The 19,917-nt window shown below is 39.7% G+C and overlaps 1 protein-coding gene across 1 annotated transcript in view; it reads left to right on the top strand.

Annotated features, from left to right (window-relative positions):
* Nucleotides 1–19,917, top strand: part of DNAH3 (dynein axonemal heavy chain 3) — a 611,780-nt gene that overhangs the window by 169,215 nt on the left and 422,648 nt on the right. Inside the window, exons 14-16 of the mRNA XM_053694256.1 lie at nucleotides 1,972–2,156; nucleotides 12,221–12,344; nucleotides 18,815–18,968. Coding sequence (XP_053550231.1) covers nucleotides 1,972–2,156; nucleotides 12,221–12,344; nucleotides 18,815–18,968 — 463 coding nt within the window. The remainder of the gene's footprint in view (nucleotides 1–1,971; nucleotides 2,157–12,220; nucleotides 12,345–18,814; nucleotides 18,969–19,917) is intronic.

Below are 19,917 nucleotides of genomic sequence, written 5' to 3'. Positions count from 1 at the left end.
ATGTTTGTTTTGATAAAATTGGCCTTTTACTTCCCTGCCTGTCAGAGGGGACTGTAAATGCATGTTTTAGCACTTTGGAACCCGTGGTAAATGCATTTTTTAAATAGAATAAATATACAGCTACATTTATAAGTGTAAATTATTTCTTACTTTTCATGTGTTAAATGTCTCTTGAAAACTGTAGTCTTTGGTGTCTAATCAGTTAGATGATGGATATTTAGGATTCTGTGGATCGTAATATAAATATAATCTTGATCCATTTATTATTTGTATCCCAGAATCTCTGAATACCTTTCATCTAATATTTCATGTCAAGGCTTAACACTTCCAGAGACTCATAGAAATCACTGTCTCTTTCATAAATCAAAAAATGCAAACTAAAAAAAAGATGATAGAAAACCGGGTTGTCCTTGTCTGTTACTTAAACATCAAGTTTCATTTTGGTAATATCGTACTTTTATTTCCTTGGCAGTCAGAGTGGACTGCAACGCATATTCAGCCCCTGGATATTGCAGTAAACATAGTCTTCAAATAGAATAAATATATATATATATATATATATATATATATATATACATACTAGTTAATTATTTCTTACTTTTTTTTAGGGTAAGTGACTCTTGAAGAAAATTGTAGTTTAGTTTCTCATGATTTAGATGATGGATGTTAAGGATGATTATATGGGATGTAATACATACATACATATATAATTTATGTTTCCGAGAATTACTGAGTACATTTCAAGAAATATCTCATTTCAAGGCCTCACACTTCTAGTTATTCATATGAAATTTCTATTCTCCACAGTTGCGAAATGCAAACATCAATTGAAGCATAGAAACCTATACGGATTGCCCCTCTCTATTAAAGGGCAGTCTACTTGTAAATGTTTAATGTTTAAGAAGATAGAGAATCCCTTTATTACCCATTCTCCAGTTTTGCACAACCAACACTGTTATATTAATACACCCTTTTTCCTCTGTGATCACCTTGGGTAGATTTAACAAGCAGCGAATGCTGCTTTCTACTCCCAGCTTTTCCGGCTCGCCGGAAACATAAGTTAAGAAGCAGCGGTTGTAAGATATAATCTGTATGACTGACACCCCCTGCTACCGTTGAGCAGAAGGCGGCATTGCACAAGCATTTTCACTGTCGACATTTAGCGATGTCGGACAGACATGATTCGCTACAGCGAATCATGTCCGCCCGGCGCTTGGTAAATCTACCCCCTTGTGTCTAAGCCTCTGATGACTGTCCCCTTATCTTTTGACAGACTTGCATTTTAGCCAATCAGTGCTGATTCCTAAATAACTCCATTGGAGTGAGCACAATGTTATCTATATGGCATACATGAACTAACACTGTCTAGCTTTGAAAAACTGTTAAAATGCACTGAGATAAGAGGTGGCCTTCAAGGGCTTAGAAATTAGCATATGAGCCTACCTAGGTTTAGCTTTCAACTAAGAATACCAAGAAAACAAAGCAAATTTGATTATAAAAGTAAATTGGAAAGTTGTTTAAAATGGCATGTCCTATCTGAATCATGAAAATGTAATTTTGACTTCACTGTCCCTTTAAGTCAGGAGAATTAGTCGGAAGTGCACACGTTATACTAATATATACCGGTATTTATTCTGTTTCAATATTTAAACAGCTTTTACTTCCTATTTTTTAAGGCAATAAGATGTTGACATGTTTAAACGGTATCTTTGCATATGGACGATAGAGCATTTTTTTTTGTACATTATCCCTTTAATGAAAGAGATTACACAAGTCATTATATTTAATTACTTATAGTTTGATGTCTCATGAGTTAATTAAACAAGTTTAATAAAATAAACTAACCAACAATGCATCTGTTATTGTGGATGAAGATAAAGGGTAAAAGGACACAATGTTTTATCTGAGAATTTAATCTATTGAATGTTGCCTTTTTAATGATTTCTTATAATCTTTTCATTTGGTTTCTAGCATCTGCTACAAATACAGTGTTATCGCTGAAAGGGTCAATGAGGTGCCAGCTAGTACCGCAGGGCTGGTGAACCTCACAGACTTCCTAAGAACATCTAGAGATGTGACTGTATACAAACTAAAGGACGAGATCTCAGAAGCAGCAAACAGACTGGCATTTCTGCTGGACTATGCCAGTCTCCAATGTAAGTGGCATTATAGGATTGAAAAAAAGAGCAGTATTTTGTTTTCTGATTGCTGACCTTGCTTCATAATCTGTCTTCATTGTGGCTTTATCACAGGGATGTAAGTTGTATTAATTAAAAGGAAATTCGAAAGCAAAAATTCTGTGTTCTGATTCGTTAGAGGATGTAACTATTGTGCTATTGACTCTGAATTATTAAGTTTTTAACCCTGTAAATACATTGGTATAAAACAGAATGGCTGATGATTGGCTGGGTCACGTGATTTCCGCTCCTGATTGGCTGACCAGCCATGCCCTGCTTGGTAGCGACAAGACTTGCGACAACCAAGCAGGACTTTACTTATGTGTCTAAAACCTTAGTTACATACATGTACTAACAAATTGGAGAATGCAATTTTTGTATTAGACTGTTTTTTTAACAAGGCACAGATTTTTTAACCCTTTTTAAATTGGTGCACGCATGTTTTTATTTTATTTTTTAAATCATTTATTAACATGTTTTTAAATATATCCTCATACCATTTAACTAGAAATAAACATAAATGATCAGAGCCAGCAGTGTATGTGTCTTTAAAGGGACATTTAACACTTTGAGATAGTAATATAAAATGATAAATCATATACATAAAAAAAACTCTGCAATATATATACTGTATATTCCATCCTGAAATTGTGAGCTTTTCAGTTCCTGTTAGAAATGGAAGTGCAGAACACTGTTATATTCCACACAGCCATTGGCTGCACACTATAGTGACCTATTTATAACTGTCCCTAATTGGCCACAGCAGAGAAGGTAACCTAAGTTACAACATGGCAGCTCCCATTGTTTTATAGACACTAAAACGTTATACTTATTTTGACACTTAAAAAAAATACATCTACATTTTATTCTCAGACTAATCTTTTCTTTGACTGCATCATTCTATCTAACATTTATTTAGTGTTTAATGTCCCTTTAAATAATATTATTTGCTTATTTTGCATGCTCATTGGGTGTGATATCTTCACAGTGCACACGTTTGAACCCTTTACCAATCATTACATGGCACAAATTGTTTCGCACACAGCTTCACAGAATTAGGGAATGTTGCTGGGCAAATATGAAAAATGTACAGTGAGCCTTGTCTCAGATTTGCAAACCTGTGTATAGTCAAAACCTCTTGACTCTTCACGTCCCTTTAAAGTGCCATTATAGCTGCAAAATTGAATGTTCTAGTTTGTTAAACCACTAGTAACCCAACAATCGCATGTGTTTAATGGGATAGTCTAGTAAAATTTAAACTTTCATGAGTCAAATAGAGCAGCAATTGTAAGCATATTTCTAATTTACTCCTAGTATTAATTTCTTCTGTTAAGTGTGATCAGTCCACGGGTCATCATTACTTCTGGGATATTACTCCTCCCCAACAGGAAGTGCAAGAGGATTCACCCAGCAGAGCTGCATATAGCTCCTCCCCTCTACGTCACTCCCAGTCATTCTCTTGCACCCAACGACTAGATAGGATGTGTGAGAGGACTATGGTGATTATACTTAGTTTTATATCTTCAATCAAAAGTTTGTTATTTTAAAATAGCACCGGAGTGTGTTATTACCTCTCTGGCAGAGTTTGAAGAAGAATCTGCCAGAGTTTTGCTATGATTTTAGCCGGAGTAGTTAAGATCATATTGCTGTTCTCGGCCATCTGAGGAGTGAGGTAAACTTCAGATCAGGGGACAGCGGGCAGATGAATCTGCATAGAGGTATGTAGCAGTTTTTATTTTCTGACAATGGAATTGATGAGAAAATCCTGCCATACCGATATAATGTCATGTATGTATACTTTACACTTCAGTATTCTGGGGAATGGTACTTCACTAGAATTACACTGTAAGAAATACATAAAGCTGTTTAATAACTAGAGATTATGTTTAACGTTTTTGCTGGAATGTAAAATCGTTTTCATTTGCTGAGGTACTGTGTGAATAAATGTTTGGGCACTATTTTTCCACTTGGCAGTTGCTTAATCTGTTTTTCTGACAGTTTCTGTTCTCCCTCACTGCTGTGTGTGAGGGGGAGGGGCCGTTTTTTGGCGCTTTTACTATGCATCAAATATTTCAGTCAGCAACTCATTGTATTCCCTGCATGATCCGGTTCATCTCTACAGAGCTCAGGGGTCTTCAAAACTTATTTTGAGGGAGGTAATTTCTCTCAGCAGAGCTGTGAGAATTATAGTTTGACTGAGATAAAAAACGTTTATTCTGTAATTTGTTTCCTGCTTTCAGAATTTGTTATCTTTGCTAATGGGATTAAACCTTTGCTAAAGTTGTGTTGTTTACAAGGATTGAGGCTATAACTGTTTCAATTTATTAATTTTCAACTGTCATAGATCTTCTGTGCTTCTTAAAGGCACAGTACGTTTTAATATTATTCTAATTGAATTGTATTTCCAAGTTGCAAGTTTATTTGCTAGTGTGTTAAACATGTCTGATTCAGAGGATGATACCTGTGTCATTTGTTGCAATGCCAAAGTGGAGCCCAATAGAAATTTATGTACTAACTGTATTGATGCTACTTTAAATAAAAGTCAATCTGTACAAATTGAACAAATTTCACCAAACAACGAGGGTAGAGTTATGCCGACTAACTCGCCTCACGTGTCAGTACCTACATCTCCCGCTCAGAGGGAGGTGCGTGATATTGTAGCGCCGAGTACATCTGGGCGGCCATTACAAATCACATTACAGGATATGGCTACTGTTATGACTGAGGTTTTGGCTAAATTACCAGAACTAAGAGGTAAGCGTGATCACTCTGGGGTGAGAACAGAGTGCGCTGATAATATTAGGGCCATGTCAGACACTGCGTCACAGGTGGCAGAACATGAGGACGGAGAACTTCATTCTGTGGGTGACGGTTCTGATCCAAACAGACTGGATTCAGATATTTCAAATTTTAAATTTAAACTGGAAAACCTCCGTGTATTACTAGGGGAGGTGTTAGCGGCTCTGAATGATTGTAACACAGTTGCAATACCAGAGAAAATGTGTAGGTTGGATAAATATTTTGCGGTACCGACGAGTACTGAGGTTTTTCCTATACCTAAGAGACTTACTGAAATTGTTACTAAGGAGTGGGATAGACCCGGTGTGCCGTTCTCACCCCCTCCGATATTTAGAAAAATGTTTCCAATAGACGCCACCACAAGGGACTTATGGCAAACGGTCCCTAAGGTGGAGGGAGCAGTTTCTACCTTAGCTAAGCGTACCACTATCCCGGTGGAGGATAGCTGTGCTTTTTCAGATCCAATGGATAAAAAGTTAGAGGGTTACCTTAAGAAAATGTTTGTTCAACAAGGTTTTATATTGCAACCCCTTGCATGCATTGCGCCGATCACGGCTGCAGCGGCATTCTGGATTGAGTCTCTGGAAGAGAACATTGGTTCAGCTACTCTGGACGACATTACGGACAGGCTTAGAGTCCTTAAACTAGCTAATTCATTCATTTCGGAGGCCGTAGTACATCTTACTAAACTTACGGCGAAGAATTCAGGATTCGCCATTCAGGCACGCAGGGCGCTGTGGCTAAAATCCTGGTCAGCTGATGTTACTTCTAAGTCTAAATTGCTTAATATACCTTTCAAAGGGCAGACCTTATTCGGGCCCGGGTTGAAAGAGATTATCGCTGACATTACAGGAGGTAAAGGCCATGCCCTGCCTCAGGACAAAGCCAAAGCCAAGACTAGGCAGTCTAATTTTCGTTCCTTTCGTAATTTCAAAGCAGGAGCAGCATCAACTTCCTCTGCACCAAAACAGGAAGGAGCTGTTGCTCGCTACAGACAAGGCTGGAAACCTAACCAGTCCTGGAACAAGGGCAAGCAGACTAGGAAACCTGCTGCTGCCCCTAAAACAGCATGAATTGAGGGCCCCCGATCCGGGATCGGATCTAGTGGGGGACAGACTTTCTCTCTTCGCCCAGGCTTGGGCAAGAGATGTTCAGGATCCCTGGGCGCTAGAGATAATATCTCAGGGATACCTTCTGGACTTCAAATACTCTCCTCCAAGAGAGAGATTTCATCTGTCAAGATTGTCAACAATCCAGACAAAGAAAGAGGCGTTTCTACGCTGCGTACAAGAGCTCTTGTTAATGGGAGTAATCCATCCAGTTCCAAGATCGGAACAGGGACAGGGGTTTTACTCAAATCTGTTTGTGGTTCCCAAAAAAGAGGGAACTTTCAGACCAATCCTGGACTTAAAGATCCTAAACAAATTCCTAAGAGTTCCATCGTTCAAGATGGAGACTATTCGGACAATTTTACCTATGATCCAAGAGGGTCAATACATGACCACTGTAGATTTAAAAGATGCTTACCTTCACATACCGATTCACAAAGATCATTATCGGTACCTAAGGTTTGCCTTCCTAGACAGGCATTACCAGTTTGTGGCTCTTCCATTCGGATTGGCTACAGCTCCAAGAATCTTCACAAAGGTTCTGGGTGCTCTTCTGGCGGTACTAAGACCGCGGGGAATCTCGGTAGCTCCATACCTAGACGACATTCTGATACAAGCTTCAAGCTTTCAAACTGCCAAGTCTCATACAGAGTTAGTGCTGGCATTTCTAAGGTCACATGGATGGAAGGTGAACGAAAAGAAAAGTTCACTCGTTCCACTCACAAGAGTTCCCTTCCTGGGGACTCTTATAGATTCTGTAGAAATGAAGATTTACCTGACAGAGGACAGGCTAACAAGACTTCAAAGTGCCTGCCGCACCCTTCATTCCATTCAACACCCGTCAGTGGCTCAATGCATGGAGGTAATCGGCTTAATGGTAGCGGCAATGGACATAGTACCCTTTGCACGCTTACACCTCAGACCACTGCAACTGTGCATGCTAAGTCAGTGGAATGGGGATTACTCAGACTTATCCCCTTCTCTGAATCTGGATCAAGAGACCAGAAATTCTCTTCTATGGTGGCTTTCTCGGCCACATCTGTCCAGGGGGATGCCATTCAGCAGACCAGACTGGACAATTGTAACAACAGACGCCAGCCTTCTAGGTTGGGTAGCCGTCTGGAATTCTCTGAAGGCTCAGGGACAATGGAGTCAGGAGGAGAGTCTCCTGCCAATAAACATTCTGGAATTGAGAGCAGTTCTCAATGCCCTCCTGGCTTGGCCCCAGTTGACAACTCGGGGGTTCATCAGGTTTCAGTCGGACAACATCACGACTGTAGCTTACATCAACCATCAGGGAGGGACAAGAAGCTCCCTAGCTATGATGGAAGTATCAAAGATAATTTGCTGGGCAGAGTCTCACTCTTGCCACCTGTCAGCAATCCACATCCCGGGAGTGGAGAACTGGGAGGCGGATTTCTTAAGTCGTCAGACTTTTCATCCGGGGGAGTGGGAACTTCATCCGGAGGTCTTTGCCCAAATACTTCGACGTTGGGGCAAACCAGAGATAGATCTCATGGCGTCTCGACAGAACGCCAAGCTTCCTCGTTACGGGTCCAGATCCAGGGATCCAGGAGCAGTCCTGATAGATGCTCTGACAGCACCTTGGGACTTCAGGATGGCTTACGTGTTTCCACCCTTTCCGTTGCTTCCTCGATTGATTGCCAGAATCAAACAAGAGAGAGCATCAGTGATTCTAATAGCACCTGCGTGGCCACGCAGGACTTGGTATGCAGACCTGGTGGACATGTCATCCTGTCCACCTTGGTCTCTACCTCTGAAACAGGACCTCCTGATACAGGGTCCCTTCAAACATCAAAATCTAACTTCTCTGAAGCTGACTGCTTGGAAATTGAACGCTTGATTTTATCAAGACGTGGATTTTCTGAGTCAGTTATTGATACCTTAATACAGGCTAGGAAACCTGTTACCAGAAAGATTTACCATAAGATATGGCGTAAATACCTATATTGGTGTGAATCCAAAGGTTACTCTTGGAGTAAGGTTAGGATTCCTAGGATATTGTCTTTTCTACAAGAAGGTTTAGAAAAGGGTTTATCTGCTAGTTCATTAAAGGGACAGATCTCAGCTCTGTCCATTCTGTTACACAAACGTCTGTCAGAAGTTCCTGACGTCCAGGCTTTTTGTCAGGCTTTGGCCAGAATTAAGCCTGTGTTTAAAACTGTTGCTCCACCATGGAGTTTAAACCTTGTTCTTAATGTTTTACAGGGCGTTCCGTTTGAACCCCTTCATTCCATTGATATAAAGTTGTTATCTTGGAAAGTTCTATTTTTAATGGCTATTTCCTCGGCTCGAAGAGTCTCTGAATTATCAGCCTTACATTGTGATTCTCCTTATTTGATTTTTCATTCGGATAAGGTAGTCCTGCGTACTAAACCTGGGTTCTTACCTAAGGTAGTTACTAACAGGAATATCAATCAAGAGATTGTTGTTCCTTCTTTATGCCCAAATCCTTCTTCAAAGAAGGAACGTCTACTGCACAACCTGGATGTAGTCCGTGCTCTAAAATTTTACTTACAGGCAACTAAGGAATTTCGACAAACGTCTTCTCTGTTTGTCATTTACTCTGGGCAGAGGAGAGGTCAAAAAGCTTCCGCTAACTCTCTTTCTTTTTGGCTTCGTAGCATAATTCGTTTAGCTTATGAGACTGCTGGACAGCAGCCTCCAGAAAGAATTACAGCTCATTCTACTAGAGCTGTGGCTTCCACTTGGGCCTTCAAGAATGAGGCCTCTGTTGAACAGATTTGCAAGGCTGCAACTTGGTCTTCGCTTCATACTTTTTCCAAATTTTACAAATTTGACACTTTTGCTTCATCGGAGGCTATTTTTGGGAGAAAGGTTCTTCAGGCAGTGGTTCCTTCTGTATAAAGAGCCTGCCTATCCCTCCCGTCATCCGTGTACTTTTGCTTTGGTATTGGTATCCCAGAAGTAATGATGACCCGTGGACTGATCACACTTAACAGAAGAAAACATAATTTATGCTTACCTGATAAATTCCTTTCTTCTGTAGTGTGATCAGTCCACGGCCCGCCCTGTTTTTAAGGCAGGTAAATATTTTTTAATTTATACTCCAGTCACCACTTCACCCTTGGCTTTTCCTTTCTCGTTGGTCCTTGGTCGAATGACTGGGAGTGACGTAGAGGGGAGGAGCTATATGCAGCTCTGCTGGGTGAATCCTCTTGCACTTCCTGTTGGGGAGGAGTAATATCCCAGAAGTAATGATGACCCGTGGACTGATCACACTACAGAAGAAAGGAATTTATCAGGTAAGCATAAATTATGTTTTTTCTTTGTTCTCTTGGTATCTTTATTTAAAACGCAGGAATGTAAAGCTTAGGAGCCGGACCATTTTTGGTTAGACACCCTTGGTAGAACTTGCTGATTGGTAGCTACATTTATCTACCAATCAGCTGGCGATACCCAGGTTCTGAACCAAAAATGAATGAAGAAAATTTGATAATAGGAGTAAATTAGAAAGTTTCTTAAAATTGCTGCTCTATCTGAATCATGAAAGTTTAATTTTGAGTAGACTATCCCTTTAATCTCTGTAAAAGGGTTAAATATATATTTAAAGCACTACTCAGGTGCTGCAGAACTTTGCTGGTCCTGAACAAAAACTGTCAGTCACCAAATCAACAGCAGTAGTCACACAACTGGGTCATGCAACTGCTGCTGATTGGGTCAGGAATAACAGTGCTTTGTGACTCTGAAGCAGTATTTTAACTTTGTATTTAACCTCTGCAGGGGTGAAACACATAAGATTGCAGGGTCGCTAGTATTAAAATTACATGATCTAACAAATAAAAGCATTTCCCACTATAATGACCCTTTAACGCTCTCACTACATGTTATAGGGAATGTATTCCCCCTTGTCAGGCGGATGTTAGAGTGATATGTCTGTCTGGTAAAGATATTCCCTGTAATTGTGATCTGAATCCTTGTGCGCAGCTTTTTATTCTGTCATTCATATATTTAGATAAAATGTTTCATCTGGGGAAAAAAAATGCATGCATGTAGCATACTATAGTATACATGCCCATTATTGGCTTATTAGGGCACCTCTCACGTCCATACTTATGGACAGAGAGAAACCATCTCAGGAAACATCCATTGAAAAGTGCAATCTTTTAGATGTAATTAATAAGTACAGCATCATTTAATTAAAGTATAAAATACATTCTGTATAGTTTCCACCTTTATAGTAATCTCAGGCCTGCGCAGTACCATCGAATATGGGGAATAAACAACGTATTTCTCGTCCGCTGCACAATTTATAATGGGAGGATGTGGCTGGAGAAAAAGGAATGTGATATGTACAGTAGCGTAGGTGACTGGCTGAATATACAGTGAGAATAGCGAGAAAGTAAAGGAATTGGCTCTCCTGAGAGAAGGAAAGTGAATTTTTTTGAGAAATAATAAAAAAATATGTCATAAGAGAGAGAAAAAATAAAAAAACACAAGTGTAGAAATACCACAGGAATAGTAAAATATGTTTATGTTGACAAGTAAGAGTAGGGAGAACAATACAAAGGAGCTATGAGGTCTACAGCTACGGACGTGCAATGTAAAGGGCCTAATAAATGACAGAATCTAAATATTTCTGCCCTGTTGTTTTAAACTATGTTAAAGCCCTATTTCTGTTTTATGAGACATTATTTATTTTTAATGTAAACAGTATATATCACCAATTAACCACTTCAATGCTAAATTGTCTGCATACACCTCTAAATTGTAGTGTTAGCAAAATATGCATTGTTTTGAAGTTCAGGGACAAACCCTCTGAAAAGCCTCTTGCTTGTTGTTCATCTTATTTCCTTTGCTATGGTCAATGAAAGGATAGAACTCAAATTCTTTCTTTAATTATTCAGACAGAGCATGTCATTTTAAATACCTTTCCAATGTACTTATTTTATCTAATTTGCTTCGTTCTTTTGGTATCCTATGTTGTCTCAGGAGCTGATTGATAGCTGCACATTTTATGCCTCTTGTGATTTGCTTACCAATGTGTTCAGCTAGCTACCAGTAGTGCATTGCTCCTCCCTCAAGAAAGTATAGCTAGTTAATTAATTAAGCAAAATTGGTAATAGAAGTAAATTGGAATGTTGTTTACAAATTTATGCTCCATCTCAATCATGAAAATAAAATGTTGGTTTTCATATCCCTTTAAGGACAGCTCTAAATGAGTTCCTACACAGAGCAATAGCTGTGCAGCATGTAGAAGGCAGTTAAAGGGACAGGAAACCCCAACATTTTCTTTCATGATTTGGATAGAACAAACAATTTTAAACAACTTTCCAATTTACTTCCATTATCAAATTTGCTTCATTCTCTTGTTATCCTTTGCTGAAGGAACATAATTGCACTACTGACAGCTAGATGAACACATCTAATAAGCCAATCACAAGAGACACATGTTTGCAGGCACCAATCAGCAGCAGCTCCCACTAGTGTAGGATTTGTGTATATTCATTTTCAACAAGGGATAACAAAAGAACAAAGCACATTTGAAAATAGAAGTGGATTTCAAAGTGTCTTAAAATGACTCATTCTATCAGAATCATGCAAGTTTAATTTTGACTTTCCTATCCCTTTAAAGGGACTTGAAGTCCAACATTTTTCTTTTATGATTCAGAAAGAGTGTACACTTTTAAACAACTTTCCATTTCACTTCTATTAACTAATTTGCTTTGCTTTCTTGGTTTGTTGAAAAGCATACCTAGGTAGTCTCAGGAGCCGCAGTGCACTTCTGGGGGCTAGCTTTTAATTGGTGGATGTACATATATAACTATTATTGGATTGCCTGATGTGTTCAGCTAGCTCCCAGAAGTTCATTGCTGCTTCTTCAACAGAGGATACAAAGAGAATGAAGCAAATTTTATAAAAGAAGTAAAATAGGAAGTTATTTAAAATGGTTTGCTCTACCTGTACCTTTAAAAGAGAAAATGTGGGTTTCATGTCCCTTTAAATGACAGGGAAAGTACGAAACATGATAAATTAAGGACATTACACAAGTTGTATTGACATAGAATGACACATATTATAGCAAATTCACTTTAGAAGGGAATGTTCCTTTAAGAAAATTGCTAACATATTGTTTATACAATTCTCTGTTAGATGATGACTTGAAGCTGAACAGTACAGTTTTCCACTGGCCGGAGCAGATAGAGACAGTGTTTGAGGTCAATAGCAACCGTTTAATGTCCAGAAGAGATCAAGCCGAGGAGGATCTGAGGAAACGGTGAGATAAATATTCCCATGCTCTGCCGCTCTTTCAGCTTTATTGATTAAGGGTAAGGGAGGAATTATCATCTTCAGTGCCTCTAGGAAAAGATCCCCCCTTCCACTCTGTGTCATATCAGCCAGGCACATTACTCTAGGAAAAGATCCCCCCTTCCACTCTGTGTCATATCAGCCAGGCACATTACTCTAGGAAAAGATCCCCCCTTCCACTCTGTGTCATATCAGCCAGGCACATTACTCTAGGAAAAGATCCCCCCTTCCACTCTGTGTCGTATCAGCCAGGCACATTACTCTAGGAAAAGATCCCCCCTTCCACTCTGTGTCATATCAGCCAGGCACATTACTCTAGGAAAAGATCCCCCCTTCCACTCTGTGTCATATCAGCCAGGCACATTACTCTAGGAAAAGATCCCCCCTTCCACTCTGTGTCATATCAGCCAGGCACATTACTCTAGGAAAAGATCCCCCCTTCCACTCTGTGTCGTATCAGCCAGGCAAATTACTCTAGGAAAAGATCCCCCCTTCCACTCTGTGTCGTATCAGCCAGGCACATTACTCTAGGAAAAGATCCCCCCTTCCACTCTGTGTCGTATCAGCCAGGCACATTACTCTAGGAAAAGATCCCCCCTTCCACTCTGTGTCGTATCAGCCAGGCACATTACTCTAGGAAAAGATCCCCCCTTCCACTCTGTGTCGTATCAGCCAGGCACATTACTCTAGGAAAAGATCCCCCCTTCCACTCTGTGTCGTATCAGCCAGGCACATTACTCTAGGAAAAGATCCCCCCTTCCACTCTGTGTCATATCAGCCAGGCACATTACTCTAGGAAAAGATCCCCCCTTCCACTCTGTGTCGTATCAGCCAGGCACATTACTCTAGGAAAAGATCCCCCCTTCCACTCTGTGTCGTATCAGCCAGGCACATTACTCTAGGAAAAGATCCCCCCTTCCACTCTGTGTCATATCAGCCAGGCACATTACTCTAGGAAAAGATCCCCCCTTCCACTCTGTGTCATATCAGCCAGGCACATTACTCTAGGAAAAGATCCCCCCTTCCACTCTGTGTCATATCAGCCAGGCACATTACTCTAGGAAAAGATCCCCCCTTCCACTCTGTGTCGTATCAGCCAGGCACATTACTCTAGGACAAGATCCCCCCTTCCACTCTGTGTCATATCAGCCAGGCACATTACTCTAGGAAAAGATCCCCCCTTCCACTCTGTGTCATATCAGCCAGGCACATTACTCTAGGAAAAGATCCCCCCTTCCACTCTGTGTCATATCAGCCAGGCACATTACTCTAGGAAAAGATCCCCCCTTCCACTCTGTGTCGTATCAGCCAGGCAAATTACTCTAGGAAAAGATCCCCCCTTCCACTCTGTGTCGTATCAGCCAGGCACATTACTCTAGGAAAAGATCCCCCCTTCCACTCTGTGTCGTATCAGCCAGGCACATTACTCTAGGAAAAGATCCCCCCTTCCACTCTGTGTCGTATCAGCCAGGCACATTACTCTAGGAAAAGATCCCCCCTTCCACTCTGTGTCGTATCAGCCAGGCACATTACTCTAGGAAAAGATCCCCCCTTCCACTCTGTGTCGTATCAGCCAGGCACATTACTCTAGGAAAAGATCCCCCCTTCCACTCTGTGTCATATCAGCCAGGCACATTACTCTAGGAAAAGATCCCCCCTTCCACTCTGTGTCGTATCAGCCAGGCACATTACTCTAGGAAAAGATCCCCCCTTCCACTCTGTGTCGTATCAGCCAGGCACATTACTCTAGGAAAAGATCCCCCCTTCCACTCTGTGTCATATCAGCCAGGCACATTACTCTAGGAAAAGATCCCCCCTTCCACTCTGTGTCGTATCAGCCAGGCACATTACTCTAGGAAAAGATCCCCCCTTCCACTCGGTGTCATATCAGCCAGGCACATTACTCTAGGAAAAGATCCCCCCTTCCACTCTGTGTCGTATCAGCCAGGCACATTACTCTAGGAAAAGATCCCCCCTTCCACTCTGTGTCGTATCAGCCAGGCACATTACTCTAGGAAAAGATCCCCCCTTCCACTCTGTGTCATATCAGCCAGGCACATTACTCTAGGAAAAGATCCCCCCTTCCACTCTGTGTCGTATCAGCCAGGCACATTACTCTAGGAAAAGATCCCCCCTTCCACTCTGTGTCGTATCAGCCAGGCACATTACTCTAGGAAAAGATCCCCCCTTCCACTCTGTGTCGTATCAGCCAGGCACATTACTCTAGGAAACTGTAGCTCCTCATTAAAGGGACATTAAACACTAAACAAATGTGAGATAGAATGATGCATTTAAAGACAAGATTAGTCTGAGAATAACATGTAGATGTATTTTTTAAAGTTTCATTAGTTGTTTAAATAGTGACAAAATTAGTGTAAAGTTATAGAGGCCCATTTATCAAGCTCCGATTGGAGCTTGAGGGCCCGTGTTTCTGGCGAGTCTTCAGACTCGCCAGAAACAGCAGTTATGAAGCAGTGGTCTAAAGACCGCTGCTCCATAACCCTGTCCGTCTGCTCTGAGCAAGCGGACAGGACTCACCACAATTCAACCCGATCGAGTATGATCGGGTTGATTGACACCCCCTGCTGGTGGCCCATTGGCCGTGAATCTGCAGGGGGCGGCGTTGCACCAGCAGCTCTTGTGAGCTGCTGGTGCAATGCTGAATACAGAGAGCGTGTTGCTCTCCACATTCAGAGAGGTCTTGCGAACCTGATCCGCACTGTTGGATCAGGTCCGCCAGACTTTGTTAAATAGGCCTCTTAGTGTCTATAAAACAATGTTGTAACTTAGCTTACCTTCTCTGCTGTGACCAATTAGAGACAGTTATAAATAGGTCACTAGAGTGTGCAGCCAATGGTTGTGGGGAATATAACAGTGTTAAGAACTGCCATTTCTAACAGGAACTGAAAAGCTCACAATTTCAGAAAAGAATTACAGGAAAAGGGGAAAAAATAAATAATGAAAGTATATTGTTTTTTTTATAAATATATGATGTATCATTTTATATTACCATCTCAAAGTATTTAATGTCCTTTTAAATGAACCAGATGGCAATGTGTGTATAGTACCTAGAAGATAAGACACAATGATTGAATGTTATGTAGTATAATATAGATACAAATCCCAAATCTGGAAAATCCACAATTATTCAGAAATCCAGCCTTTTTTTTCCATTATTTTAAAAAATAATAAAATTATTAAAAAATACAATTTTCCTGACCAGTAAGTCACAATGTTCTCTGCCTGCGTCTTTGGTTTGGTTTTGGTGTTCTAGAGTGCAAATGTTACATATTTGTTTTAAAACAGCAACTATTACCTTTCTGTTTAAAGTGCTGTAAAATAATGTATAAAAAACAGTGTTCTCCCTAGGACATCTTTAGCGGGTGCACCCCCAGACAATTTTACTGCACAAATTGTCATTAAATACACTTATGTTAAATTATGCAATTAATTTGTGCTTTGGATAGCAGAAAATGATATATCATTAGAAAATAATACACTGCCCACACCTGGCTACTACATAATGCCACCCCGCTGGCAACATTGGAACACTGCAAAAGAATTAGCAGTGATATAAAACTACCTTTAGGTTGTATGTACAACTGTAATATGAAATGTAAATATTGCCTAAATTACTTAAAGGGACATTCCAGTCAAAATTTAAATGCACACAGATTAATTACATCTTTGAATAAAAACATATTTGTTAAGATTTTTCTCTGCACGTGCATGTAAAGCATAGCTAGATATTCTCAGTGCACCAGCATTTTACATACGGCAGCTGCTCAGAGCAACAGTGGGGCTTGTATTATGTCAGCAATTAACAAATCGAGTCATTACCAGATGGTACAAGCACCTTAAGCTCTCTGGTCAAGGGCTGTGTTTAAAATGCTGGTGCACAGTGCATACTTAAATACACTTTTGAAACAGCTATAGCTTTTATTAGAAGCATTTTTGCTAATGCATGTATATTACAAAAATGCTTCTATTCAAAACTGAAATGCATCCATGTGGATTCCAATTTTGACTGGATTGTCCTTTTAAGTTATTGTTGTTACACTTGGTCCTATACCCTCTCCAAACTGTCCTATTTTACAGATGCAAATATACAAATATTCTATAATCCAAACTATTCTGAAATCTAAACCTTTTCTGGTCCTTTTCCGGTCCCAAACAGTATGGATAAAGGGTTTTCTACCTGTATGTAACTACTTATCTTAATGAATTAGTTAACCCATACCTATGCTCTGCATGTGGGGAATGGGTTAAAATATATCTGATTATATTAAGCATTCTTACATGGTTCCTGAGATGAGACGTATAAGATCTTGAAGAGTAATAAACACCGCTTTAGACCTATAAAGAACTAATAATCCTGCAAGAAAATCCTGGTAGACTTCAGCACCACTTTGGTGGATAGCTCCCTTAAAGCAGATTTCTACATTGCACTCTAATAAGGTCTGAGCTCAATCAAAGCTGGGACATAGACAAATATGTTGGAAATGTGCACATTATTCTGTATTATATATAGGGGGAAATCTCCTGTGATCAAAAAATACAGTTACATTTAATGCACTGTGAGCAATCAACAGCTGTTTATGTATCCATTTGTGATTGATTTTCTAAATTGACAAAGAGAGTAGCCAGTGGCTTCTAAGCTGCTGACTTATGAGAGCAAAACCAGGACCTTGATACCACATAGGTCAGGGAGGAGAATCTCTATTGATTTTCTTAATCCAAAGATAGCCTCTTCCATTCTCACATATATCCCACATTGGAGTTGATACATGAGATATTTTTACTTTTAAGCCTGAGAATGGTTAAAATATTAACCAAAAGCACAACTGGGATGACAAAATTCAGCAATTTTAGTTAAGTTTATATTTTACATTGTAAGTCCCATAAACTTGTAGAATCTTCTTTAACGGGACAGTCAAGTCAAAAAACCTTTCATGATTCAAATAGGGCATGTAATTTGAAACAACTTTACAATTTACTTTTATCACCAATTTTGCTTTTTTCTCTTGGTATTCTTAGTTGAAAGCTAAACCTAGGAGGTTCATATGCTAATTTCTTAGACATTGAAGGCCACCTCTAAGCTGAATTAATTTTTACCACTAGAGGGTGTTAGTTCATGTGTTTCATATAGATAACATTGGGCTTATGCATGTGAATTTACCGAGGAGTGAGCACTGATTGGCTTAAATGCAAGTCTGTCAAGAAACTGAAATAAGGGGGCAGTCTGCAGATGCTTAGATACAAGGTACTTAGATAAAGGTAAAATGTGTATTATTATAACTGTGTTGGTTATGCAAAACTGGGGAATGGGTAATTAAGGGATTATCTATCTTTTAAACAACAAAAATTCTGGTGTTGACTGTCCCTTTAAAGACACATAAAGTTTGCAGGTTGTTGTTGGTGTTGCCATACGTTGTCCATGATGTTTTTAATATCATTCAGTGGGCAATAGTCATTTTTGTTGTATCTAAAAGAGAATATTTTTTTTTTTTTTTTTTTAAATGAGTGGTCCTGTCCTGAATAAATATGTATAGCTGTGGGGGCATATTATTGTTAACCAGAAGAGCTGGGAGGATTATCCTTATCCACCAATGAGCAGCTGGCACTTCAGTATACTTGAATATCAACATTGTTTCATTTCCTGCTAGTTGATTCAATGGGGCTGATTTATCATGGCCCAAATGGGGCCAAATATCCCTGTTTCAGGCTCGCCAGAAACAGGAGCTAAGAAGCAGTGGTCTTAAGACCGTTGCTCCTTAACTCGTCCGCCGCCTCTGAGGCTGCAGACAGCAATCCGCCCGATTTCATACGATCCGGTTGATGGACACCCCCTGCTAGCGGCGATTGGCCAGGAATCTGCAGGGGGCAGCATTGCACAAGCAGTTCACCAGAACTGCTTGTGCAATGATAAATGCCGACAGCATTTGATATCAGCATTTATCGATGTCTGGCGGACAGGATCGCTACAGCGGATCATATCCGCCAGACAAATGATAAATCTGCTCCATACTGTTAAATGGCCCTTTCATGCAAAAAAAACACAAAAACTTTATTTATTACTGCTTTTACATACATGATATGATTGTTTTAATATTAATGTCTTTTTATGCTGGTTAATATTTAGTTCTTAAATATGCCCTCTGCCCACACTTGGGCCCACTCCAGACAAACAGGAGGGAGCGCTGTTGGTATATGATTAACCTTGTGACCTCTGTGAGTTATGGCATAATGTTTAGATGGTATCACTGTGTGGGCTATTTTCTTCTTGATAATTACACAGTCCTTTTATTGCAGTAAAACCTAATAATTATGAAAGTAACGAGGAAGAAAATATGGTATACGATGTACTTAAATGAAAATAATTATACATTTAGCAGAAAATCATTAGCTGTAATAATAAACTACCCACTTTCATTGTAGGCGCATTGACTTTGAAAAATTACTCAAAGGTTACAGTAAAGAAATAGAAGCTTTTAAAAAGCGTGAGATTATGACCATCGAAGAGATGAAAAACAATGTTGAAAAACTTAAAGAACTGGACAAGAATTTAAATGCAGCTCTTACTCAATTTGAGGTATGTATTATATAGGATATTGTTTAGTGCGAGTAGTATCTTTTCATATGATGTTTTAGATGACCCCATTAACATACTAGAAAAACTGGCAAAAATGAAAGGATTGTGAAAGCTTTTTTGTCTTTATTGCATCTTAAAAACTAATAATATGGTATATATGTATAAGTGGGGTATTTTCCTGATGAATAAAACGTTGGTTTGTCCCTATCTACGAATCAGGAGCGTTAGAAGGTTGCAAAAAAAAATCATAGGTGCATCCACTTGTTCTTTACACAACCTTGCTTTGTGCACCATCCAAATCCAACCCAACCGGATCTATTTCTCACTACTGAGCACTGATAGCGCCCTCTCTTGTTTGCCAGTACCACACAGAGTGGTGGTTTTACTTACCTCTGTTGCCAGTAATGCACGTTTATAATTTATAACCTTTTTGTTAGTAACACATACAGAACAGTTATTTTTAACCCCATTAGCTACATGTAACACACATTAACCCCCATGCAGTATAGTGTCATACCCAGAGCACCATTTTATTTAACCCGCTTTAGTGTTAATAACATACACAATCCAGTATTGTTTAAAAGCATTGGATGTCTGTAACACAGAGTAGGGATTTTCTTGTAACCCTCTTGGTTTAACCTTCTTCTATATCAGTAGCACACTGGAGTCAGCTCTAGTTGACCACAATAAAATAATAAAATACTAAAGGGCAGGGTACCGTGTCATTTACTAGCCATTCCTACATGTATTTTGTTTAAAAGCCCTTCTCCCTCCTTTACCTATGTACTTGCTCTGCATAGATCAATACACGTTAAATGGCCCTTTGGGCAGCTGGAAACTTTAGGTTTGGGGTTCTTCATTAATGAATGGGGGTGCATTGCACACCCCATCACCCTGTAGAACCACTACTTGCACACACAGAAGTCCATAGGGGCACTTTGTATTAATT

Source organism: Bombina bombina, chromosome 11, assembly GCF_027579735.1.
Source record: "Bombina bombina isolate aBomBom1 chromosome 11, aBomBom1.pri, whole genome shotgun sequence".
Lineage (NCBI taxonomy): Eukaryota > Metazoa > Chordata > Amphibia > Anura > Bombinatoridae > Bombina > Bombina bombina.
This window is presented reverse-complemented; position numbering and strand designations above follow the sequence as displayed.